Source organism: Ambystoma mexicanum, chromosome 3q, assembly GCF_040938575.1.
Source record: "Ambystoma mexicanum isolate Mex_15411 chromosome 3q, UKY_AmexF1_1, whole genome shotgun sequence".
Taxonomy (NCBI): domain Eukaryota; kingdom Metazoa; phylum Chordata; class Amphibia; order Caudata; family Ambystomatidae; genus Ambystoma; species Ambystoma mexicanum.
The window spans coordinates 1228310948-1228338653 of record NC_090926.1 but is presented as its reverse complement, the minus strand read 5'-3'; the positions used below and the strand labels follow the sequence as shown (position 1 = coordinate 1228338653).

At 47.6% G+C, this 27706-nt stretch overlaps 1 protein-coding gene across 4 annotated transcripts in view; it reads left to right on the top strand.

Moving 5' to 3' along the window:
• Positions 1 to 27706, top strand: part of RAB3D (RAB3D, member RAS oncogene family) — a 518585-nt gene that overhangs the window by 330222 nt on the left and 160657 nt on the right. For all 4 annotated transcript variants that reach the window (XM_069604147.1, XM_069604150.1, XM_069604148.1 and 1 more), the window contains exon 3: positions 18164 to 18282. In XM_069604147.1, the coding sequence (XP_069460248.1) occupies positions 18164 to 18282 (119 nt within the window). The remainder of the gene's footprint in view (positions 1 to 18163; positions 18283 to 27706) is intronic.

Below are 27706 nucleotides of genomic sequence, written 5' to 3'. Positions count from 1 at the left end.
AATACAGGTATGGGTCAAGAAAAGAAGGTACTTGTTTCAGACCTCAAAGCACATGTAGAACGGACAGGGACTGGGGCCCTCCAAATTTCCACACCCTGGTAAGCCTCCCACCCTCAGGATGAGGGGGGTCTCCAACCCTTCTTGCCATGGTCTGGTCCCTGACCCCGTCACACAGTCTAGCTGAAGATGAAATGCTATTGGCTTTTAAGTCATGTATGTGACCTGCACGGTTAGTAGTGCACTGAATGTGAGCACAATCGAGGAGCCACATATGTATTGACTGTTGCTGAAAGGTAATTAAAGCAGCCTCTAAATCCTAACACTTATTGTAATTTGTTATAAGAAATTTTAAAATGCACCGTTAGCCTTGGGCAGGTTGCTTGTTGATTTTTCATGGCAAGGGTGCTGCCCCCAGGGTGAAAATCGAATGGTGGCACCCAAGAACCCAGAGTTCAGTTTCCTAATAACTGCTGTCAGAATAACGGGAACCTTTCATTTCGATGGGGTGTTTGACTAACCAATATCGAGTTTAGCAGTATACCATGCAATACAATACTAAACGGAAGGGGGCACAAACAGGGTAGGCTTTTTCTGGGCGGATTTAAACAAAAACGCATATTTTAAAAAAAATGGTGGGTGGCCTTTAAGTTTAAGCAAAGAGTTTCATTTGAAAATGTCTTTTGGTTGTGTCATGTTAAATTGTAAGCAGCACATATAGCAAACTCTGTGCCCAGCATATTGGAAGCCTGCTTTTAACACAGATGGCCCCCACCCCAACCACATAGAAGGCCCATCTATTACTGGCGTGTCTGTTTCAGGCCAGATGAAAGGACAGGCTAAGCAAACACACACTGTCAAAATGTAATGTCCTCCATAGGGTTTGGGGTTTGAGCTCAAATTTGGGGCTGAGAAGCGAAGCAGCAATTTTGGAGGCCAAATTCCACATTTGCCCCCCCCTCTCAAGGGATGGCCATGGCCCATGAGTACCACCATGCACATTGAGCACTAGAAGTGAGAAAAGGAGAGGAAGGAGTTGCTGGTGGTCAGGATTGTGAGACTCGGAATTGAAAGAGCAGGTGGTGCTGCAGGGACGTGGTTGAGGTATGTTAGCAGGATTGCTTCTGGGCCGCAGTCAGGCCTGGCTGAAGATGTGTGGGGGCCCATTTCAACATGATAGTTGTGGGCCCCTTTGCCTTGAGAAGAAAACAGTCTGAGGCGCCCATGAACACATCATATTGGAGACAAATTCAGCAATTTTTAATAGCTGCCGATTATCACGCGTGACGGCCAGCAGGCAGGGAGCTGAAACACTAAATGCCCACTGAAAAGCTACAAATAATACTTTATGTTAAAGGATATTTATACTGCACACTATCACCACTTCTGTGGTCCCCTGGCACTCTGGTGGATCAGAAAATCAAGTTGGCAGGGTAAGTTAGTAAGAACGAGAGAGGAAAAAGCGCAAGAGAGCTGTGATGTGCTGTTGGCAGCTTCAGTTCGGTTTCCACAGTTCGCTGCGCGTAGGTGTGATTTTCTGCTCAGTAATTGTCATGTGCTGTTGTTCGAGGGTATATGTGGTTTGTTTCGTTGTTGTGGTATAGTGAAGTGTGTGCAGTTGGTTGTGCTTTATAGGGACGGTGTAAGCAGAGGGATGTGTTTGTTTTTTAAGTGGGTTGGTTAGTGGTGGCGCTCCATCATACCCCCACCGCTTTGGCCACCTATGGCACATGTCCCTGCCAGTGTCATGCATTGTGGTGTGCTAGGGGGGACTCTCTCCTATATTCTGTGAAGATTTGTGGGTTGTCAGCAGGCCTGTTTAGTGGTGATGCCTCCTCCTCCCCCGTGTTCAGACTAATGGATGTCTACACCGCTGGGGGGGTTGCGGGGGAGGGTCGGGCTCTTCCCTGTGCCCTTGAGCTCCCTGGACCCTGTGGTTGGTTTATCTGTTCGACCGCCACTCTTTCCTCTTTAACTCTAATGCCATATGTCTGTCGTTCAACCAATTATGCTCCCATCTCTCAGGTAGGGCCCTCCATGGCAATGGGTGCACCAGGGTCTCCCTTCCACTCGGACGTCCCTCCAACTCCCTGCAGTTTTTCATGGTTTTGTCTAGTCCTCCATCTTTCCATTTGTGTGTTTATTCCGAGGGTTGTGGGTGTTGCTCATTCGTTTTCGTCTGGTTCTGAGTTGAAGAGCCAGGTTTTTAGGAGTTTTCCGAATATTAGATGGTCCTTCATGTTTCATATTTCTCTCGGAAGGGAGTTCGGAATTTCTGCAGCTAGGCAAGGGAATGCTGATCCACTGATTATTTTTCCTTGTGTATGGTTTAGGTTCCTGGCGGATGTCGTTGCTGTATCCGAATGTTCTGGCCAGTTGGTAAATAGTGATTTTCTTTTGTATGAATTCTGCTCCTTGGCTGTGGATTGCTCTGTGTCAACCCGGGCAAGCCATTGTTTTGAATGTGATTCATTTTTTAACTGGCAGCTAATGTAGCATCGTTTACGCTGCAGTGATGTGGTCCCTTTCTGAGAGTTCGAGGAGAAGTCTGGCTGCTGCGTTCTGTATTTGTTGCAGTTTCTTCAGTAGATAATCCGGCATTCCAAGGTATAGGCTGTTGGCGTAGTCTATCCTGGACATAAGGGAAATGATGGCCAGTGTTTTGTGCGTGAAGGAGAATGGTAGAATTGTTTTGATTGTGTACAGGTGGAAGAAGCATTTCGAAGGGATTGGGTCCTCTGACGTATTCCATATCTATGACAGTAATCACCACAGCTGTGCTGCTTCGGAAAATCTTTCGGCATCGGCGTCCTGCGTCAATGACGTCGATACGCTGTCCTCGAGGGCCTCCGTCGAGCCGACGTCACTGGATGTTATAAATAGGACACACGACGGCCATAGCCTCAGTTCTGTTTTTTCTGCGTACGTGTTCGCTTCGGAGATCTCGGCGCGCCTCGATTCTACTGAATCCTGTTCTTTCGGTTCTTCGAGCCTGTTTTCTTCCTTGCTAATTGTATGATGTCTTCGGCTTCTTCCACCCCGCGGTCCGGGTTTTAGAAGTGTCGGGTGTGCGGGTCCAAGATGTTGCTGACGGACACGCACAACGCTTGCCTCTGGTGCCTCGGGGAGGACCACGATACGGATAACTGTGTCTACTGCCAATCGCTCACATCGAAGGCCTTGCGGGAGCGTAAGAAGAAGCTGTCGGTGGGTAAGGTGGCCAAGCCCCGGAAGTCGCGTTCCACTGGTCTTGCGACGGATGATTCGAGGAGCGACTCTCCGCATCGTCGTCGTGAGTCCGGGGGTTCTCGGTCTGGGAGTCGGTCCCGCCATTCCTCTGCCTCTTCAAGGCACTCCAGGAAGCGCCGTCACAGGTCGCCGTCCCAACAAGCATTCCACTCCTGAGGAATGGGATTCCTTCCAAAAGGAGATGTTGGCAATTTTCCAATGGCAGGGCTCTGGTCCGTCCGCGCCATTGAAAGACGCCGGCCGTGACCGTTCTAGGGACGCTGTTCATACACCTTCGGCTCGAGCGGTCGTCGCGACCACCTGGGCGCCTTCGAGGTCTGACAAGGATGGTCGCTCTAGACATGCCCGTTCCAGGCCCCGGTCCTCGATGCCCTCGTGACCGTGAGAACCTGTGAAGTCTTCAAAAAAAGACATTGACGCCTGCGGCGCCGAGGTCGTCGACCGACTCTCTCGAGGCTCTGCCTCCGAGGAAGTCGTCGAAACCATCGGCGCCTAGGCTGTCGAGAGACACGCTCGGGGCTACGCCCTCGAGGCCAGTGTTGAAGCTGTCGATGCTGTCGGTGCCGCGCTCGACGTCGACACCAATTCCATTGACGCCCTAGACGCCTTTCGAGGCGGCGTTGTCGGGGTTACCCCGTGGCACGGTGGAACCCCCAAGAAAGGCTCTGGCCAAGGCTAAGCATGTCTTTGTTCCTTTTTCTGTACCCTCCCTACAGCCTCTGGATTATATTTCTGAGGTGGATGAGGGGTCTGAGGAAGGTGAGGTTCCTGCAGAGGTTCCAAATTACATTGTTTCTGGTATAGTCAACTTGAGGACCTGCGTCAGTCGTTGCACGACGCCAGTGGTCTAGACACCTCTCTGGAGGTGGAGTTTGGTAGGCCGGAGCCTGGCACGCATGCCGACTCCTCATACCGGCGCCTCATGTCGAGAGTCGCAGATTATCTGGGGTGGTCTGCCCTCCCTGGGGATTTTCAGTAGGATGACCTGACTGATATCATAGACCAAGGTCCACTAACTGACCCGGTGCTGCCATTCCATATGGCCTTGCAGAGAAGGGTGGCTGCGGCTTGGACTTCTCCGGAGTTTCCCGGCGTGAGCAAGTTCTTGCCGAAGAAATATCGCCCAGCCAGTGGTGACCCCTGCTACTTGACAACACACCCCACTCCGGAAAGTTTGGTGGTGCAGGCGGCTACGGCCCCCGCAAAGCAGGCGTCGTACCCTATCATCCCTCCTGATAGGGACGACAAACGTTTTGACGGTTGGGCGAAGAAGGTGTTTTCTTCTGGGGGTATGGCGCTTCAGGCTGCCAACTCCGTTTGTGCCTTGTCTCGTTTCACGTACACTCTGTGGAACTGTATTTCCTTAGCGGCTGATCATATTCCCGAAGGGGAGGAACGGGATGGTTTCCTTGCTATCGTGCAGTATGGCAAGGATGCCATATGTGAATCCGTTCAGTCGGGTCTGGACATGGCTGATTGCGTCGGCCGGTCCATGGCGGCGAGCACCGTAATATGCAGGTTTGCGTGGTTGCGGAAGTCGGGTTTGCTCCGGATGTGCTCTTCAACATGCCCTTTGATTGGCAGCAAGGCTGACGAGAGTCTTCAGAGGTTGCAGACCTCCAAAACTTGCAGCGAAGTCGTTGGGTGCTGCAGTTCGCCAACCTCCGCCTTTTCGTCCTAGGGGACAGCAATGGAGGGGAGGTTCCTTTCGATAATACTCGTCCTTTAGTAAATCGAGAGGAGCTGCAAGTCAAAGGGGCAACCGTAGGAGTGCCAGAGGTGGAAAACAAGGTACTCGAGGTGCCAAGGCCGCTCGAGCAGTTGCCTCTTTGCCCTCAGGCACTGCCGCAGCCGCTTCAGCTCTGTCATGAGGCCCATGCTTCTCCGGTTGGGGCAAGGCTGGCGCAGCATCTTGTAGAATGGCGTGCCATTACTTCAGATGTGTGGGTTTTGGAGATCATAGCCCACGGCTACTGTCTTCCTTTCCGGCAGAGGCCTCACGACAATCCACCAGGGAATCTCTCTTTGAAGAGTTCGGGTCTGCTCCTTGCACAGGAAATTCAATCCCTGCTGGAGAAAAGCACCATAGAACTGGTGCCTGTAGCGGAGAGGAACAAGGGATGGTATTCCCCTTATTTTTTGATTTCGAAGAAAGACGGGGGATTGAGACCCATCATGGACTTGCGCGGTTTGAACAAGCTCCTCAGGAAGGACAAATTCAAGACGGTTACTCTCTCTCAAGTCCTCCAGGCCCTTCAGCTTCAGGACTGGTTGGTGTCTCTCGACCTCAAGGATGCTTATTTTCATGTGCTGATCCATCCCAAACATAAGAAGTACCTGAGGTTCGCGGTTGGCGACTCGCACTTTCAGTTTCGGTTCCTGCCGTTCGGATTGACCTCCACCAGAGGGTCTTTACCAAGCTCATGGTGGTGGTGGCAGCGTATCTCAGGAAAGAGGGGATTCACATCTACCCCTACCTGGACGATTGGTTGATCAGGGCGCGCTCTCCCGAGCAAGTCCTGGATCATCTGTCCGTCACCTGCCACTCCCTTCAGAAGCTGGGCTTCTCCATCAACTTAAGAGGTCCCACTTGACGCCAACTCAGCGGCTCCAGTACATCGATGCAGTACTCGACACGTCCCTAGGGCAGTGTTTCCCTCCCCAGGTGAGGGCTCACCACATTCAGCAGATGGTGCACAAGTTTCAACATACCCAGAGTCTCCCATCGTTCGAGTTCTTGAGGTTGCTCGGCCTCATGGCATCCTGCATTCTTCTGGTGCCAGAGGCCAGGTTGTGGATCAGATCTCTGCAATGGACTCTCAGGCTCCAGTGGTCTCGGTCCTCTGGCAGGATGTCGGACCCCGTTCAGGTGCCGCCCTCGGTCGCCCAGGACCTTCTGTGGGGGGCTGTGGAAGGCAATCTGATGAGGGGGGCTCCATTTTGGCTTCCCTGGCCGCAGGTGACGATTGTGACGGACGCATCCCTCACGGGATGGGGAGCTCATGCCAACGAGCTGACAGTCAGCGGTCGTTGGTCTCCGTCGGAGTGCAGACTCCATATCAATCTGTTGGAGCTAAGTGCCATGAGGCTTGCCTTGAAGGCTTTTCTGCCGACTGTGCGAGGAAAGAATGTCCTGACATGTGAAAGAGCTATTTACAAACTCACTGATGACATTGACAAGTTTTGGAACATTTGGGGCTGCTTTCTTGATGCCTATGAATAAAGCAGAACTTTGATCTGGGACAATATATTGATTGTTTTATTATTGAATTTGTTGTATGGTTCATGCAATTAGTATTCTTAGTCCTTATTTCCTGCATTTGCTCTCTTTTTTCCTTTCTCTTTCCTTTTTTTTTTTTTTTTTTTTTTCTCTTTTTTCTTTCCTCTTTTTCTTCTTCTTCAACCGGTTTTATTTTTAGTACATTGATGTGTATTTTTAAATTGGTTGTGATATGTTGATTATTTACATTGAATTGATTGGCTATGTGTTTATTGGATTATTCATGTTCATGTTTATTTATGTAAAATAAAAATTGTAATACCCAAGAATGTCCTGACAACACAGTGGCCATGCACTACCACAACAAAAAGTGGGGGAGGGCAGGGTTACTTCCTCTGTGCAGTAAGGCGATGCAGCTCTGGTTCTGGGCCATCCAGCAGGAAATTTCGATCTCGGCAGTTCATCTGGCTGGAGTCGAAAACGAGACAGCGGACGCTTTGAGCAGGCAGAGCGTGATTTCTCACAAGTGGGCTCAGGAGATTCTCCTGGAGACCTTCGCCCTTAGGGGGACCCCTCAAGTGGATCTCTTCGCCTCCAGTGTCAACCGGAAGTGCGAAAGGTTCTGCTTGCAGGAATTTCCTCCAAGAGGAGCCTTAGGAGACGCGTTCGTGGTGGAGTGGTCCTTCCCACTGCTGTACGCGTTTCCGCCAGTCCCCGTCATCCGCGAATGCTGCAGAGGTTATGGAGGTTCGGTTCCGGGATGATCCTCATTGCTCCAGCATGGGCCTGGAGGACGTAGTACCCAGACCTTCTCGACTTGTCCATCTGCCCTCCCCGTCGTCTTCCCTACCGAGACGATCTGCTCTCAAGGGAGGGTGGTCAGGTTCTCCATCCAGAGGTCAGATCCCTCAACCTTCACGCTTGTCTTCTGAAAGGTTGAGGTATAAGGATTGGGACCTCCCTGAAGACGTGATGGAGGTGTTGCTTTCGGCCAGACGGCTGGCAACAAAGTCCCTGTACCGTTGCCATTGGAGAAAGTTCTGCGACTGGTGCAGGGTTCAGAATGTGGATCCTTTGTCATGTGACATTCCTGTGATTGTCTTTTTTTGCTTTCTTTAGCCCACAGGGGCTTGCAAGTGGGTACCATTAAAGGTTACCTGGCGGCGCTGTCTATATTTAAGCGCTCGTCTGAGGAGTGTTCTTATTTTAAAATTCCTTTAATTTCTCAGTTTCTGAAAGGGCTCACTAATGTGTTCCCTCCGTCACCTTTCCAGGTGCCCGGTTGGGATTTGAACCTTGTTCTCAAGTTTCTAATGCGTGCTCCATTTGGGCCTTTACATTCTTGTCCTTTGAGACTGTTAACCCATAAAACTGTATTTTTAGTTGCGGTCACATCCACTTGTAGAGTGAGTGAGTTAAGGCACTTTCAGTTAAGCCACCCTTCACTGTGTTTCATAAGGACAGGGTTGTCCTTAAGAGTTCGTCCTTCCTTTCTTCCGAAGGTGGTGTCGGAATTTCATTTAAGACAGAAGGTTATTCTTCCGGCATTTTATCCTCCTCCACATCCTGGTAAGGAAGAGGAGAGGCTCCATAGGCTGGATCCTAGGAGAGCTTTAAGCTTCTACATTTCACGCATGTCCCGGCTCAGAGTGGACGATCAGCTCTTTATTGGTTAAGCTGGAAGGCGTTTGGGACAGGCTGTTACTAAGCAGACTTTGTCTCGATGGATTATCTTGGCAATTTCTGAATGTTACCGCTTGGCGGGTAAGGACCCTCCGGTAGGCTTACGGGCCCATTCTACTAGGGGTATGGCTGCCTCTACTGCCCTGCAGAGGGGTGTTCCTATTCGTAACATCTGTGATGCAGCCACCTGGGCTTCGGTCCATACTTTTGTATGTCACTACTCCCAAGATTCTATCTGTGGGCAGGATCTGGCCTTTGGCAAGGCGGTCCTTTTCTCTGCAATTTGATTGGGCATTCTAAATTTGTATATTCTAAATTTTTTTCCCACTTCCTTACGTTGGTACTGCTTTGGGAGTCTGTCATAGATATGGAATACGTCGGAGGACCCAATCCCCTCGAAGAACAAGTTACTCTCTTACCTGGTAACGTTCTTTCGATGGGATGGTCCGACGACTAATTCCATATCACTCCCCCCTGCTTACCCCGCTACAGAATTTCTTATGCATTTGCAGCTTACGTTTCTGCAAGGCTTTCTGTGGTCATACTGGCAGTAGATTGGTGCCACACGCTCTGGGGAAAAAACTACAACTGAGGCTATGGGCGTCATGCGTCCTACTTGTAACATCCGGTGATGTCGGCTCAACGGAGGCCCTCGGGGACAGCGTATCGACGTAGGACGCAGACGCCGAAAAATTTTCCGAAGCAGCACAGCTGTGGTGATTACTGTCATAGATATGGAATACGTCGTCGGACCATCCCATCGAAAGAACGTTACCAGGTAAGAGTCTAACTTGTTCTTCTTAATTATTGCATTTACCTGTGGTTCTAGAGTAAACTCGTCCATTAGGATTCCAAGGTTTCTGACTATTTTGATGGCAAGGGCGCTGTTCCTAGTTCTGTGGGCCATGGTATGTATAGGTTTCTTCCCTGGTTTTTTAATATAATCATGATTTCTGTCTTGCCTGGGTTGACTTTGAGGCTGTTTGTGTTCATCCATTTGTAAGGTTCTTTGAGACAGTCTACTAGCGTTGTGTTCTCATCTTGTACATCTTCGATTTTTTTGTAGCTGATATGGGTGTCATCTGCGTAGTTGTATCATGTGAGGCCGTGCATTTTGATGAGGTTTATTAGTGGAGTCATGTAGAAGTTGAAGAGGAGTGGGGATAGGGAGGATCCTTGTGGTACTGCACATGCGTTGTCCCGCCGCGCGGATTTGAATGGTTTCATCCATACTGTTTCTGTTCTTTCAGACAGGAAAGATTTAATCCAGAGCAGCGCCGTGTCGGTGATCCCTATTTCTTCCAGTCTCTTGATGAGGATGTTGTAGCTGACTGTGTCAACGCTGACGAGTTTGTGTTGGAATCTGCGTTGGTCTTTAGGTCATCCCAGATAGAGAGAAGTGCTGTCTGTCTCTCTCATGGGTCTGAAGCCGACTTGTGCCTGGTCCAATAGTTGGTAGTTTTCCAAGTGTTCCAGTGTTTGCTCGTAGACATGGATCTCTAGCAGTTTTTGCCGGATAGCGAATGTTTGTTATCGGTCTGTAGTTTGAGTGGCCTTCCGCATCGCTCGCAGTATCCTTGATGAGTGGTTTGATGTATGCAGATGTAAAATTGCGGTACTCTTCCCGTTGAGAGCGATCGGTTGAAGAGGTTTCTGTGTCATTCCAGTGGCGTGCCCTGTGTAAGGATTGATTTATAGATGTCTGGTGTGCAGGGGTCCATTGGGGAGCCTGCTTTGTTGCTATATTTCATTAGCTTGATGAATCTGTCTCCTGATATTTTGGTGAAGCTTTGCAGCTGGTTCTGTGGTTCCAGTGTAGTCGGGGCATGGTGCACAGTCTGGTTGATTGGTCTGCTTTGTATGATCTAGTGTATGTCAGTGATTTTATTTTAAAAGTGGTCTGCAAGATCGTTGCATAGTTTTTGCGTAGGTACCATTGTGTTGTTGCATCCAGGTGGGTTTCTCATCTACTAATGACAGCATGGGTCTGATGTGGAGGAACCAATGTTAAAAGGCAATGAGGTGATAACACTTCTATATACCTCGAGGGAAGTGACGGCCGAAAGCTGTCCAGCAAACGAAAACACAGCTTGTAAGGCAAGCAGTAATAAGTACTGGAAGGTTTCTTTCAACTGAAAAGGTTGAAAGGGCCAGACGCCGTCGCTGGCACCAGTACAGAATATGAAAGGGTACTGCAGATCTGGTTTGAGGCGAGATGCAAGTGAACCTTGGTACTAGAAGGTGAAGCTGTGGATCACAACGAAGAGCCATTTCCAGAGTCCTGTGAGAGTCTCTGCTTGAGAGAGTCGAGGGCTGGGGGGGGAGTCATGGAGGACCATTCTATCTGGGAAGACCAGTGGAAAGGCATAGGCGTTGCCTGGCATGTGTCTCGAGTATTTATGAATGACATCCTGGGCATGTGTGTTGTCCCCTCTTGTACCATTTGACACAGGCGACTCCCATCTGTTGCAGGGCCCTGTGTACCACTATAGGCTAATACAGAAAAGAAACAATGTTTGCTTTATGACCGGTGCAGAAGTGCTACCTGGTTGCCCAAAATGAAGAAATAAGAAATATGGGTGGCAGATGCACGAGACAATCACCAAATGTGCTGTTTTTTTTTTATTGTGTGCATCCGCTGACTCTTGTGGCTGTGATAAGGAAGACATATAGCCTATCCTCCTTCTAATGTTGATAGGCATGGACACGCAGTGTGTGACTGTGAGGAGGAAGACATGTAGCCTATCCTCCTCCTGATGTTGGTAGGCGTGGACACGCAGTGTGTGACTGTGAGGAGGAAGACATGTAGCATATCCTCCTTCTGATGTTGGTAGGCGTGGACATGCAGTGTGTGGCTGTGAGGAGGAAGACATGTAGCCTATCCTCCTTCTAATGTTGGTAGGCGTGGACACGCAGTGTGTGATTGTGAGGAGGAAGACATGTAGCCTATCCTCCTCCTGATGTTGGTAGGCTTTGACGAGCAGTATGTGGCTGTGAGGAGGAAGACATGTAGCCTATCCTCCTTCTGATGTTGGTAGGCGTGGTCATGCAGTGTGTGGCTGTGAGGAGGAAGACATGTAGCCTAGCCTCCTTCTGATGTTGGTAGGCGTGGACATGCAGTGTGTGGCTGTGAGGAGGAAGACATGTAGCCTATCCTCCTTCTAATGTTGGTAGGGGTGGGCACGCAGTGTGTGATTGTGAGGAGGAAGACATGTAGCCTATCCTCCTCCTGATGTTGGTAGGCATGCACGCGCAGTGTGTGGCTGTGAGGAGGAAGCCATGTAGCCTATCCTCCTCCTGATGTTGGTAGGCATGCACGCGTAGTGTGCGGCTGTGAGGAGGAAGGCATGTAGCCTATCCTCCTTCTGATGTTGGTAGGCTTTGACGAGCACTGTGGGACTGGGAGGAGGAAGACATGTAGCCTATCCTCCTTCTGATGTTGGTAGGCTTTGACGAGCAGTGTGTGGCTGTCAGGAGGAAGACATGTAGCCTATCCTCCTTCTGATGTTGGTGGGCGTGGACGCTCAGTGTGTTTTGTCTGTGTATGCGTGCACGGCCTGAGGCATTATGCAAACTGGACAGTAGCTGCCAGGCTGACGCAAACATGATGTCTAGACTGGTACACTGTGGCTGCTGGCATGAGAATCTATACCTTGCTAGGGGCAATGTAGAAATGGGCATAATAGTGTATTTATTGTAATGTTCATGCTGATTATGGGATTGGCTCACTTGAGGAAAGGGCAGGCAGGTTGGTTGTTTGAGGACGGGAAGAGCGAGGGAGGTATGGGGAAGGCACAGGGTTAGAGATTAGGGGTATATAGTCCTGGAAATGCAGCTAGAATATATAACATTCATGCTGCACAAGTGCTAGACTTCTCAAAGTGCTGAAGCCTTACCCTGCACCTGGCTAGGCTTTACTGGGGGAAATGTCCACGCGCTATATACATGGCCTTTAATGTGGTAATATGTGATGCTGCATTATGGTAATCTTTTTTCATTCCTATACTCCCTGATTGAGGGTCATATTTAGTTTGCTTTTTGGCAGCATTTCTATAGTGCCAGATTTGGGGGGGGCAGGGGTGTGTCATCCCTATACTACCTGGCTGGGGCTGCTCCAATGGAGCCTAATTTAAAGGGTGTCGGGACCGAGGGATCAACACGGGACTCACATTCCACATTTGCTGTGCAACGGAGGGTTCATTGTCCATAAAGCCAGGGTGGGAGTAAGGGATGCCAGCCAAGTCCACAATAACATTGGGCAGTTCAAAGCGGAACCCAAGGAAGGGCAAAGAATGTTCAGAAAGCCCAGAGCTATGCTGCTGATATAGGTCCTTAGGTTCTTAAATCCTAATGTCCTAGTTGAGGTCAAGTTGCACCTTCCTGTTATGTTATGTTATTTGGAATTTATATAGCGCTCTATATATCATTGGTATGACCTCAAAGCGCTGGTAGTTTGCACACCCTCAGGGACCATAGTCCAGGTCAGTTGAGAGAGTAAGGAGTCATACGGTGCTTGGAGGCACCAATTATGTGCGCAGCTGTTGCAATTGCCTTGTGGTAGCTGCAGACTAGCATTAGGTGTGGTGGAATTTGATATCAGTTGAATGTGTGCAGTCTGGTGGGTGGACACCCAGGCAGGGTTCTGGCTGTGTTAGGCCTGTGTAGGACTCTTATGTGTGCAGCTAGGCCGGTTTCCATGGGGTGTAGCTGCGTTTTATTAGAAGGATGAGATGTTCATGAGAGTATTGTCCGTAAGTGAGCAGGTAGGCCGAAATTGATCGAGGGGTGTAGCTGCACTCTAATTGTGTGTTGGTGTAGAGTAGAGAGTAAGCATAGTGATAGGGGAGTTGAGTGTTTGGGTGGAGTTATGATCTAACAAGCTTGTTATTCTGGATTTCAAGCACGCGTTTGCTTATTAGTGACTTAATAAGCGAATCCAGTGGCGCCATTGCTCGGGATCTCATTGAACATTTGTCATAGGGTTGCAAGGTTTCAGTCGCCTCAGATGGTCATAGTCGGCATGACGGAAAGAGCCAGGTGTTTAGAGCTTTGCAGAAGGTCATATATTCTTGGGTGTGTCGAATATGTGGGTGGAGTGAGTTCCACAGAGTTGGGGCTAAGGTTGAAGAAGGTGGATCCTCCGTTCCTGACCGAGTTAGAGGTTGGAATCACTAGAAAAAGGGCAGTGCTTGATCTTAGGGTGCAAGATGTCAGGTAGGGTTTTATCTTCTCTTGTAGGTACGTTGGACCAATCTTGTTCACTGCTCAGTGAGTGATTGATGCATAGGGTCTTGAAGGTGGCACTTTCACCTGACTGGGAGCAATTGGAAGGTTCGGAGAGCTCGGGTGAGATGTGGTCTCTGTGGCCTAGGCTGAGGAGCAGTTTTGCGTCAGCGTTTTTGGGCTCTTTGGGAGTTTGTTGAGTGCACTCAGGTATAGGGAGTTGGCATAGTCCAGTCTTGACATAACTGCGGCAAGTCTGTTAGGGTAGGAGAGGTAGGGAAAAATGCGTCTGAGAGGTTTGTGGTGGTAGTGACAGCATTTTGACATGTTATTGATCTGACGGGAGAGAGTTAGGCCTGAGTCCATAGTGCAGCCTAGGTTTCTGACGTTATTGGAGTGGGTGTGGGGTTTGAGGGAGGGGGGCCATGGGAGCAGATGTGCGAGAAGGGCTGTATTGCCACACACCATGATATCAGTTTTATCAGGGTTCAATAGTTGGTGTTTTTTTTGTCATCCATCGGTCAATATCACAGAGACAAGCTTCAAGGTTGGGACGAGGGTTGGTGCTTGTCTTGGGGATTCTTAGGATAATTTGGGTATCGTTAGCGTAGTTGTAATAGGAGAGGTTGTGCGTGTGGATGATTCATGGTGGAGTGGTCAGATAGAGGTTGAACAGGAGAGCAGATAGGCATGCGCCTTGGGTACTCCAGTGCCTGTTAGGTAGAATCCTGTGCAGTGCCCTTAGGGACCAGCTATAGTGGTAGCAGTAGCAGAGCAGCCAGGCTTATCTCAAGAGTATATGAGCAGTAGCAGAGATTACACAAAGGGACCACAATCACTGTGACTCAAGCAAACACTGACTCAAGGTTTCAGGTAAAAAATATAAGTAAATTTATTTTTAAACCATCAGTTATAAACACAACACCTCTATTAAACTTTAAACAAAACCACACGTTACATATACAACAACAAACCAATTCACTTTGTACAGTATGTCTCAAGGTAAGTACCCTGTGTTTGAATGAACCGGTGTTATGAACAAAACACGATACCGCGGATACGGTTGCCATCACTTTTTGACAGTTCGGTCTACTCCATAAACGCGTATCCGTGACATGAAATGCTACCGGGGCAAAAGCACACTTAGCACCTGAGATACCCAGAGGGAGTTGGAGGCAAAAATCACAGGCAATATTTAGGTTAGACAGACAGTATCGAGAAACACTCAGAAACAGGAGTTCAAAAGTCAAAGGGTCGGAGCCAGGTTTAAGTGACACCGGAGACCTGTGCCGAAGATCACACCGTTAGACAGTTCACGATTCAGCGTAGCCCAAAAGTACTTGAATATTGTCAATGTTCGGAAGCAAAAGTTATAAGAAGGAGGGAAGAAAAGGACGAGCCTTGAGGATGAAGAAAAGGGATTCACCCAGTTTCCTCGAGTAGAACACAGTACCTTATTTCCACGATGCAGCTGGTGCCCTGGCAGTTGTTCCTGTTGGTTTCCCGCAGACCCACGATTCCTGGAGCTTCGTTGTGAAGGAGGACTGCACCACACAGGGATGAAGCCGGCAGTAGCGACAACGAAAAAGGTGTGCTCCTTAAAAACAGGAGAGGCTCAGCAGGTGGCTATCCGGACCACTTCAGCAGTGTGAAGCGATTTCGACCACGGCGGAGATCTCTGGCTGAAAAAGATGAGCTGGTTAACCCCACCAGGCTCAAGGGAAGAAGACTCCGGACTGGATCTCCTCTTAGTCGTCAAAGGGTAGATGGCTCAGGACTGCAGCAGGGCTTCACCGGGACGGGGTAGTTGCAGCAGCCGTCGTTCTCTCCGCTTCTCTTCGGTTCCTTGTAGTTCCAGAGGTGACTCTGACTTCTAGCCCAAGAGACCTGCCTTTTATGCGCAAAACCCCCATTCACACAGCCTGGCTGTCAATCACGCAGCAGGGGGGTTTTCCAGCCGGGACAACCACCTCAGCCAATCATGGCAAAGTGCAACTTGGGTTTCCTAGGATACCCTGTGCAGGGGGTGACTACAGCCCTTCCCCACATTCAGTCTACCTAGACACCCAGGCGCCAAGAGGAGGGCTTCTCTACAGAAGCCCGCCAAAAGACGGTGAACAAAGAAGGCAAACCTAGTTTGCCGCGCAAAGTAAAACACAAGAAGGATTTTAACAAAAAGAAATGGCGAATAAACACAACCGGAGCCAAAAGAAAGACGATTTGGTCAAGCGGGTTTATGTTCGAGGCTAATATAATAGCCAAGAACAGTACCACGTTTATCTAATATAATCGCGGTAGAAAAGTTAGGGTAGATACCACTGCCACCAGCCAAGTCTAAATGTTAAAAGAGCGAAACAATGCTCAGGGAGGTACAGAAAGAAAAGGGGTACAGATTAGCCCTTTCCAGTACTCCATGTAAGATGGGGTGTACTGGGTCTGTGGTAAAAATGACTATGTAAAGTAAATGGCAACTACCTTTCTCTGGGGGACAGTAGCCAGCCCCAGCAAAATGGAGTCAGAGGGAAGTCTTAAAGACAACCCTGGATTACTACACTGAAGGTGCTGTGAAACCCATACAAGAACAGGGGCACCTGGAGTGGTGTGCTCCAGTGCCCAAGATCACACAATGAGTAAAAACACATAGGCCAAAACACATCCAAGAGTGGAAAAAGGATTTACACTCTTACCAGGTGGAAGAAATAAACTCCAGAAATCCAGCAAAGCTGCTGGGGGACTCCCTAGGTGAGGGAAATTAGCCCTAGAAGGAGAATTCTCCCTAACAGTGCTCACTGAGCGAAGACAGCGGTTATTTGAGACAGCGGTTATTTGTTTCCTGTTGCTGAGGAAGGAGGCAATCCTGACCAAGGTATTAAGATGCTCCCATTTCTCATGGTCGTGGGGTTTCAGGCACCCCCTCCTGGTCGCTGCTGACGTAAGATGGCCCTCCTAAGCAGTGCGTGCCTGCTTGCTGATGACTGTATTTCTTTCCAGGCTGTCCTGGGTACATTTTCTGGCCATTGTAGTCTTGTCTTTGGCCCTCAAAGCTTGGCCAGTGCTGTTCTCTCCTTGGGACCACTCTGTTCCCTTTCCCCTATCTGACCCTTCTCTGCCTCTAACCTCTCCCTGCCTCCGATGGTCTCCTCTGTCCGCTATCCACCTTTTCCTTCTCCACTGCCAAACTTTCCCTTCAGTTGCCTCTTTTGGAGACTGTCATGCTCACTCTTTCATTGTCGTCTTGTCTCCAAATGCCAATGCTCAGCGCTTGAGTGGACTCTTTCATGTTTGGAACTACTTTGTGGTTGTGCCAATGATGGAAACAGTGGGGACACCTGTGCAGGCTTACTAGTTGTGACATCTGGTTGGGCAAATATACGGGACCCTACCCCATGCCCATGGACAGCTAGCTGCTTGTGATCAAGGGAATTGTTAGGTGGTCCGCTGCTCTGCAGGCTGAGTCTATGAATAGTGGGGTGCCATTTTGGAGTCGGATAGCCCCATCATGGCCTATCTGCTCTGCCATGGTTCCCTCCAATCTGCATGTGTGGCACTGGCTCCTGTCCCACTTCTCTGCTGAGGTTTGTGGCTTCTGCTGCCCTCCCTGTGTTTACAATTCTCTTAAGGTCCTGAGCGAACAATGATTGTGCTCCAATCCTCTTTTCTTTTTCTCCCCCTCTCTCTTTCTCTGTGTATCTATCTAGCTCTCTCGCTCTCTCTCTCTCTCCCCCTCTCTCTCTCCTTCTAACCCGGTAAGTGAGTGTGAGAATGGGCACTATGCCCGGGGGGACCCTCCTTATTCCACCTCCGGGGTTGGCATCATGGAGCAGCCTCAGGGGTGGATCTTCGTCAAAGGGGTCAGCATGGGTAAAAGATGTGGTCATTCCTTGTAGGCAGTGTATGAGAGGGTTCTACTTGTCCTGTCTGATGGCGGAGGTGCCATTTTGCAGAATGTAAATTTGGTTTAGATCCACAGGATATGCGTAGGCCACCATCTAGGGATATGCCCAAAATAATGCTCTGGGTAATACCTATACTGCCAGCAAAGTGGGAAGTCCTCTACTGAAACAAACAAATGCCAATGATCTTTTTGTATGGACTGTGGCAATGATGCCCAGATCTCGAGCTCAGTGGGGCCGTCTGCCATACCAGGGTGGGGGAACTACCCATTTGCATCTTAAGCTGGTACCACCCATTAATGCTGCCCAGCTCGAATAACCAGCCAAATGGATAGTCAAAACATGAGTGAAATCTAACAAGCGAATGGGGCTCGTTCATGAAGGATCACTCGTATTGTTGGCTAACGCCTGCACTCTTAAATTGCCCTGTTGCGAGTGAGTGTAATGTATATACTGCGTATTTGCTGCTGGAAAACCCATTCAAGATAATTCAGGTCATAGGTGTAGACACAGGAAAGGGTCCTACTATTCAAAAGAAGTCACTATTGGTTTTATTTTAAGTAAACACCCTATGACTGATGTGTTATGGGATTAGGTCTGGGAGAAGACTGTGCAAGCAGTGGTTTCTGCAAGCAAAGCCCCTCCACGTCGGATGTGAATGTTTGCGAAGCACACAGATTCAGTACGCTTCCTATAGGGGCACAGCAGTGCCAAAGAACCCAATGAGATAAAAGAATGCCTGCCTATATAGTGGCCACCAGAGACTGAACTGTCGTTCGATGCATGCATTTAGCTTGTTATAGTTTGGGTGTGTTGTGGGGCTTCAGGGCCTCTCTATCTTGCTGTAACTGTCCGTCTACTGGTCTCTCTGACCCACTCCCCTATTCTCTCCCCATAGGACACAGCCGGTCAGGAGAGGTATAGAACGATCACCACGGCGTACTACCGAGGGGCCATGGGATTCCTGCTCATGTATGACATTTCAAACCAGGACTCCTTCGGCGCCGTACAGGACTGGTACGTACACCTGGATTTGTTCTGAGTTAGTGGAGAAACCTAGGACAATGCTGTCACACAAATTGCACTGCAAGGGTACTCGGCAACTGGGCTTTGGTTTATGCTCCTACCTAACCGGGAACAAGGTTTCTTTTGTGCACCCCAAGGGGCCCTGTGCAATCAGGGAATTATTTTTGTGCTTGTGCATGCTTTCATACAAAAATCATGCGCAGTGTCAAAGGAGTCCAGAGACTGAATGTGTCTCCACGTATGGTGTGGCCCTGTATTTTTTTAGGTTGCAGCGTAGATGCCCCTCCCCCAACCCTGTACCATCTGTTCTCCACTTTGGGGAAGAACCATAGACTCTACATCCTATGATATAGTCCCCTACCTGGCTATGAGGACCTGTAAGTTTGGAGACTCAGAGGGCCGGTGCCACCCTGAACCAGTGGATGTTGGGCCTGGGTGTAGCAGTGGGAGAAAACCCTGGTCATGCCACCTTAGCCCCAGTCATGCAGCAGGGTACAATCACAATGCTGTACTTAAGGCCCATTAAGAGACTCTAGACCTACCCCACCCTGCTTGGAAGCTAAAGCAGCTCAGTCCTAACCACATTGCCCATACAAAAACACCTGGTCAGAATCCGCACAACGACTCTAGGACTCCCCTTCCCAACAGACAGAGCAGACACAAATGTGTAACATTGGAGAAAAGAGCTTGAACTTTAAGGAAATGTCTCACACTTCACTTGTGGTTGGTAGCAAGCCCAAGGGTTTATATACAGTTAAAACGACCCTCTGTATATCAAAGTACTCTCCTACTAGAGTGCCAATGTTGCTAGTTCACACTTAAACGTTTAGAGTTGAGCACAGAAAGAAGTCTCAACAGCATTGCTCAGCTGCAAGAGATTCTCATGCTGGATATACAATTTCGCAAGTTCCCCCTACACACAGCGAAACTACGTTTTCCAAAAGCTCGCCCAGTGTGTTTCCATCTTTCCAAACACATGAGGGAAACGCAGGAGAGCTCTGCACAGCCCAGGCAGCACCAATGAGGGTCTGGGAAGAAAGCCTAAAAACAAAGATGGCAGAAATTATAGTGTTGGTTGAAACCCTTGAGCCCATAGCAGCCTGGGGTTGACAAATGGAGAACAGCCAGTCATAGCTCTCCCCTAATTCCTAGCCACCAGTGCAGACCCTCGCTAGAAAACAGACCTAGGGGGAGGATGGAAGATCCTATAAAAGGAACCAGCTCTAGTTAGGAAGTGTGGGTTTTGGGAGCAGAAGAGGTAGTAACATCAGGATGGTGGCAGGAGGAGAAGATTACTTTCACTCTCCTTTCTTGATGTTCAGCGGAGGTGGTAGGAGGCGAGACCTAAAGAAAAGGAGGAGGTGGTAGGACCAGTAGAAAGTGGTGAGACCCCAGGGGAGGGAGGTGGGAGTGACTGGTAGTGCCACGGTGGAAGAAACATCAGGGGCATAGAAGGGCCTTAAAGGGACTGATTGAGAACCTCTAGAGGAGTTGACCGTAGTACTAAAGCTGGTACAGAGGAGACTGAGGGAATAACATCAGTATAAGAAAAGAAGCTGAAGTAGGACCACCAGGTGATGGGGAAACAGGCCAGGAGGAGAGAGGGAAGCCAGTGCTCGTTACGAAGAACAGGCATGGCCCGGCTGGGTCTCAGTAGGTAGGTAGGCGAGAGGAGGTACGAGCTGGCATCAGGGAGATTACTTGGAGTTCAGAGAAGTGGAGACCGTGAAATCATGAGAAAGACTAGGGAGACCCCCAAGACCACTTTCTAGTTCTCACTGCAGGCCACATCCACTGACAGGTTTGCTTACAAGACTGTATCATTGAGTGAATTGTAGGGCATGGGACCTGGGAGAGGCTGCGGTCATTGCAGACCAAGAAGAAGGGTTCAGGTTATCCAAACGTCAAAAGGGTTGAGATAACCACTCTTTAACTGTACAAACGGGGACATTTGCATTTGTAACTAAGAAGGCCAACAAATCCACATTGCGGAAGAGACATTGGGGCAGGGGAGAGATTTCTGAAGGCATGCAACTCACCCCATTGAAGGTAGAGAGTCCATCCTGATTTTTTTGTTCTTTTGGGGAGATACCCTCTTTTATTCGAGTTGCCCAATCGTGTAAGTATATGAAAAAAGATGGTAAACTGGTCTGGCTTTCTTGATCAGTGACCCCTCATTCGCTGCATGTTGGGAGTGACCCTGCCCCTTTCAACAGAGACCTTACAGGGGGGCTTTCGTGCACCCAGACCAGGCACTCCACTGATGAGAGAGCAGTTTAGGTAGTGCCCTCCTCTATGGGGTCCTTTAAACCAAGGATTGGGTAGGTCTTCCCAGACCTTCACAGGGCAGTAGGTAAAGGTGCCGCAACATGACAGCGTGCTGTGCTCTCTACCACACAGCAGCAAGATGCGCGAGTTTGCAGCTCCACATAGGTGCAGATTTTCCAGGTTCTAATAGTCCACCTCTGAGTGCCGTTTCTTATCAAATGTCTCTCCAGGTCTCCAGGGGTTTGCGCCTTCTAACCTCAATTGCCATGGTCTGTTCCTTCAATCAGCACCATCCAAATCACTGCATTTCGGAACTGTCGGCTCACTTGATGGATTTTCAGCATTTTCTTAATTTAAAATGGGTCCTGTTTATGTGTGTTCAAGAGGTGCGTCCTTTGAAGGAGATAAACAGAATGTGAAGCTGCAGAATAGTCATTGCCTCATCAGCAATTTCCCCCTGATGGAAATTCAGGCGACGTTTACCCCCTGTTCATGGGGTTCAACGAGTGGATGTACTTAATGTATGTTCGAGCATCTTGATAGTGTTGTTAGCAAGAGATTGAGTCAATACTGTGTCCTGGAAGCCCAGAAGAAAATCTAGTAACATATAGTTCTCCTGAAAAGGCATCCATCGTGCATTCCCACGTCTTGAATTCTTCCCCGCCCTGCTCATGACAAGCCTCAGTACAATAGTGGCCCTTGAACAGCTTGTTAAGTAGGTTGTTCAACTCTTTCGCTCTTTTTCAGACCTGGCCGATGAGGGAATAGACCATAGATGATGTCTCCAGAGGCCAACTTCAGGTTGTATAGTGCAAGTGTAGCCTATTGATGTCTATTCTCGACCTCCAGACTTGATTTTACCCTGTGAATCCTTGAGAAATACCATTGCTCGAGAACTGTGTTTTTTCATTTCTATTTATTAGCGAGATGGGGGATGTAGTGCTCCTACCAGGAACATTTTACACTAATAACCTTCAGAATTAGGCATTCCCATAAGAGCGGGCTTTACATTGGTAGGTGTAAATGTCATTCTGGTGAGTGGAACATTGGTGCATAGAAATAGGACAAAACAGTCTTGCTGATGAATTGCCGCGCACATTTTGCGGCACTGTGCACTATTGGCAGCCATATACAGTGGAAGTAAGTAAGATCTAAGGTTAAAGACAAAAAAAGACTTCTTTCTATACACATTGGATGGAATATATGCCTCCTCTAGCTGGTGGACAGAGATGTAGTAGGAGTTGTACAGTTGTAGTAAAGCGTATTTGTTAAGCACAGGCATACACCAGAATAAAACAGTTGCATGGCGCTGAAACACCAGTAGCCAATAACATATTTTACAAAAAACAAGGACAAAAGGAAAAATGACAAAGTGCACATCCCGGATTCCTGCGTTTAAAAACGTGGGCCACAAGCTAAGGGAAGCAATTGGACCACTTGACTAGCAAGCAGATAACGTTTCAATTTAATCTTCAAACCAATTACCATGTACACTTTCTAATGGTCAATGGAAGAGCATTCCAAAGATGACTGCCCTGTACTCCAAGTGATTTGCCCCCAAGCCCTGCTCTCTGAAAACTGTTCTTTTAACCTAGCTGCCGAGCATTACTGCCGTGTCTGACCAGTGCCGAGAGATGGGATGGGGCAGCGCAGCTGAGCGTCTCGCAGATCGGAGCAAGGCCTCCGAATAGCCTATGGCATTTGGTCGGCGATTTGTAAGCCAGTCAAGAGTCAATCATCTGAGACTGCCAATGCCTGCTCCCTCAAAGTTCTCACAGGGGAAGGCTAACTAGATCCAAACTGAAAAGAAGTCCAGTTATCTGAGAAGAGATGAGACATATAGTCTACACTCGTCTACTATCGATGCCCGGATGGTGGAAATTTAAGACACGAAAAAAGAGGGTAATTCATCACACAAGATTTGTGATGGAATAGCCTTTATAGTAGCATAATTTTGAAGAGGCTAATTCCTGGCACATTTTAAACAATTATGCCCTGTAAGATTGAGTTTAATAAATTCTGTTGGCATAATGTTTCTTAGCGACTAAATAGCTTTCCTGTAAAGAGCCACATGATTTACACACTTGGTCTTATCCACCTCAGTGCAGGAGTAACTCGAGTTACAATCCATATACCTATATTATAAAAACCATTTGTTATTTATATAGCACTTTTGCCAAAATACTGGACATGTAACCTTTTATATACAATTATTATGACCCCACCAAAATGAGTACTCATTTGATGACCGAAGAAAGAAAGGCTGGATCGAAACCTGCAGATCTTTCGAGCGGGCCCTTAATCCACTGCTGTATCTTGAGAATTTAAAGACCATAATTCTGCAGACTTCTAAGGATCATAATTCATTCTAGAGGACTTCACTGCATTGAGTAAGAGGGAGACAAACTGCCATTTTATCTTTAAATTGAGATTGTAGACTGGCGAATCGGACACGTTTGAAACGTGGGTAAAACATAATGTTCTTCTAAGTGCTAAGCGCAATAAAATCAAATTTACAGCACATTTCAAATTCTGGTTTCAAAGCACTAGATAGGATTAGGTTTACTTCTTAATTTGCTGCCATCACTACAGGAACTTTTTTACTAACACGCGGTAAGAGCATGAAATGGATAACTGTACTGGATCTCTCGGCACCATGGGAGGGTCTTTAATAACATCTAAAAGATGCTCTGCTGAATGAGTGGGTCCCTACGTACGCTGAGGAAAAAATACCAAATACATTTAAAAAACCTGCATGGTGCACTAGAAAAGAATCTTCAGAATCAATATGCAGATACAATCCTCCAAAACAATAAGTATGCAAGTTCTCATAGAATACCTGCAATTCAGAAATCAAGCTGGCATTAAGAGGAGGAGGGAATTCAGCGACACATGCTGAAGAGTGCACTCTTTATGTACCATTCAAAGTCAAGTGCGCAACACTTAAGTATCGAAATTATGAGCTGAATCTGAGAACAACAGATTCAGAGACGATTAGATAACCAAACCCCATCTTTTGCTGACCCTATTTTTACAAAGCCCTGAAAACCCAGAGGGCTGAATTTCATTGAGATCAGGGAACTATTTCTGGGGAACTGTTTCTGTAACTACCAGTAGATCAAGATGTTCCCATGTAACCATATTGTGAAGGGCAGCTGCAATTTTCACATCTTAACAGATGTTTATTAGGCTCCTTAATAGCAGTTATGGTGTGCAGAGATCATTTCTGGGTCAAGCGCTAAGGGGATTGCGCTTTAAGGCCAGGGGAGGAGCATGAGAAAGTTCCCATAACTGGAATACGTCCAGTAGAATCGTACAAAAGTGTAACAGTTGTTTTACAGCAAGGCGTTACCATCCTAAATGTTGGCTCTCACCGGCTCAGACAGGCGCAAACAGGGATGAAACCACATATGAGAAAATGTCAAATCAGAAATATAGAATGCATGTGTCGGCCTGTATGATAAGCAAACTCTCAAACTGAGGAGAATGCTGACAAAACCATGAGATGCGTAAAACCTCGTTTTAGCTATATCTGTTGAAGGGATGAAAAGTAGAGGTGCGACTATGAGGTAAACTGCACCAGAAGGGTTGGGACATGTGAAGGACCTTTAGGAAAAGGCAGTTGTTCAATCAATGCAAACGAAACATACAAAGAATTCTGACCGGGTCACAAAGATGAATGAGGGGCAATGGGTGCGAGGTTGTTTAACACAGAGGCCTTCAGAAGTTTGCAACGGGGTAGGATGCTAAACATGCTGGTCTTTAAAAAAGCATGAAGAGGTGGAGGCAGGGCTAGTAACATACTGGAAAGGTCTCAGCGACCTGGTGGCAAAAGGTACATCTAGTCCCACTTCACAGAGCCAGGAGCTGAGAGGGCAGGAAAACATGAATGGACCCTCTTCTAAAGAACGAACAGTGTTTGCTGTGTTACTTGGATCTTTGCCCTGTCAAGCTCTACATCACAGTGACACCAATGATGGGGAAAAACACATCATCAACCTGGAGATTAATCGGCATCAAGCAGGGCTAGAGGTACAATAAGGGAAATCTAAGCAGCAGTTTAGGGTGCCATTTTGGCCACGCACTTGGCTCCAGTGGCATGAATCCTATCACTTGCATCACTTACAGGATCCAGGGTGGCATGGGGTCATCAGAGGGGAAATCATGCCAGTTTATTTTGAGGTTTTTTGGCTTGTGACTTGAGAAAGCAACAATGGTTGAATAATAAATGTGAACAGTTTAAAACGTCACTGTAACCTTTGATGATATGTCACACATGTGCAAGTTGCACTCGCAGGAGACCTGAGAGTGAACTGGTTGAGTGGCTGTTCATTAACAGGTGAGTAAGGGGAGGAGATAGAACACTGGGAAACAGACATTGCAGCTAAGTAAGGAATCCTGAGCCTCTCCGTGGAAGGCGAGTCCTTAAGGTCACCAAGTAGGAGAATGATCTTGAAGCAGTCCTATGTGAGGATAAACCATTGGACAAGGTGTTGAGGGAAGTATGCGGCAGAGTCTTGGAATGCTTAATGAGCACACAGGAGCAGGTTATTACTGTACCTCTAACTGTGGAGGTCTCATCCAGTATATAGTACCTACCTAGTCTAGGACGCTACGTCTCATCCAGAGAAAATTGAGGACCAATTGGCAAGTGACAAAAAGTGCATGGCCTAAAGCCCAGGAATTTTGAGCAACGAGGGATGGAGAGTGGTGGATCCCTTTGAATTCCTAGGGAAATTCACGCATTAGAAAAGGTTATTTTCTGGCAGATTGCGTCAGTGTCCAACAAAGAAAGCTTGAATGGGAAAAACTGTAAGAATTCGTTGTAGGGTTTGTCCTAGGAGCACAAACGTTTTCTTGAGGATGGAGAAACCTAGGATTCACGATGCCACAGAGTATTGGGCTTGAAAACTCTTTGAAGGGAAATTACTCTTTGAAGGGCTTGCCTACGCTATGGCTTGAGCTTGCCAGCCGGTGTACTCTCCAATGTTGCATATCCGGGGTCTCTGGACAGCGAGATCAAGAGGAAATGAACACAAATCCTGAAAAGGGGATCTCCAACTAGAATAGTTCCATGTGCACAAGGCCTTATGACTGTATTCCAAATGTGCGGCGATTGTATAGTAGCTGCAAGGAAAGATCAAGTACAAATGTTGAATCAAAACCAATGGCCTTGAAGAACCTGGCCCTGAAAATAATAGGAGAGCCTTTCGCTAAAGAACGCTTCCTACACCACGCCGGACAGCAGTGGTAAAGACAGTGGTTTTGCCACAGACACATACTGATCATTTCCTTTTACTTTTTGAATGTTTATTAAATACTACTTGTGGGTCTGTTTTCATCAGGGACAATTAAAACTAGAAAACATCCAGAGATCCGCAGGTTGCAGGCTTAGACTCTTACACATTGAAGAGTTTAAAAAAAGCAAGAGTATGAAAAATGATAATCTCATTCAATTAAAGAAGTTTAAGGATATCCGTGTGGGCATTACAATATAATGCAGCACATTGATTAGCTGTTCTTGATCGCTATGTGCTTGTTTTAACTCCATTTTAATTTCAGGGACAAAAATGTAAATGATCATTGTAGAAAATGTATGGAAGGCATGTTCACGCTGGGCACAGAAGGGCAGGCTGAATCGGAGCTTCCGCTCTGTTTCTTTTATTTAATATACTGAGGGACATTAAAACTTTACAACTGCCTTCCGTTTGGGCTCGTTCGACCTCCCGGTGCTCTAGGAAGTGGAAGAACTTTTTTATCGGTGCCATTTTCCATCCTTCACCGGTGATACGAAGAGGCCCTGGAGCAGCAGTGTCTAGCAGAAGTTGAGGCCATATTTCCTGTCAGCACTGTTGGATAACGCTAGTGATGCACATCGATATTCCTTCTGCGGAAGCTGAATGGTTCGCAACCCCTGCATTAATACTACACGCAACCCCTTTTCTCAATGTCTAAGTTACCTTTAACCTTCTAATAAAGCTTCTCTCCGCTAACCTTTAAAAGACTTAGGTTCATACTCAGATTTTATAACTTCAGGAAGCAGCCTTTAAGTTATCCTCTCTGCCTGTGATACTTCTCACACGTCATATAATACTTCTTCAAAGCCGGCTAGTTGAATATTATAATTTATAGAATTCTGCCCTCTGGTCCCCATGGAAGGAACTGCTTGTTCTGCTTTTAAGGGCGAATAATTCCACTTTGTGCCTATCTGCGTCATTGGAGTTTTCCTACAAGTGACTTTCAGCTAATGGTGGCCTCTTAGAAATGTCTTCGCTTGTATAACTGTCTGTGGTGAATTCTATAGCAGACATCGAATTTATTCTGAACTTCAGGCACATTATTAACACCAGCTGGCGGACTAGCACAACCGTCCTTTCATTATGGCATTACACAAAAAAAAGGTTCCACCGACAAGGATGTGGCAATAACCACATTAAAAAGACCCACAAGTGACTCCCCCGCCTACTCAAACAACGTTGGAAACAAACATGGAGATGATACTGATGGAAATGAAGGTTCTCAAACCCTTTTCTGGTAATTATGAATGCCAAACTTCAACAAATGGATGAAAGATGGAGGAATCTTGAGAATAGGGTCGAAGAAGTAGAAAAAATGAATTAGTGTGGCTGAAGACGTTGCTAGTAAAGTAGCCCATATGCAAAAGTCCATTCTCACCCTCCAAAAACAAAACAAAGATTTAGAAAATAGGAATCGCAGAAGCAATCTTTGTGTGTTTATCTTTCCCAAAGGGGCGGAAGGGGATGATGTTGCCCTCTTTCTCCAAAAAATCCTTCCCACATTCTGAATATACAGCCATCTATTAATCTTAATGTTCAAGGAGCACATTGACTTGGACCCAAAAGGGCAGAGTCATACAAGAAGAATTCACCAAGAACAAAAATGTTCATGCTTATGGAGTACTCCCAACTTCAACTAATCCTACAGAAAGCCAAAGGAATGGGCACATGATCTTTATTTCACAGGATGTATCCAAAACAACTGCACAACGGAGAAGAGAACAACTAAATGCGAGATATGGCCTGATTCACCCATGCACTTTCAAGGTCACTATTAAGGGCAAGACTGCTTCCTTTGAAGACCAGAAGATCTAAAGAATTACATCAGACTACAAAAGATGGAAGCAATG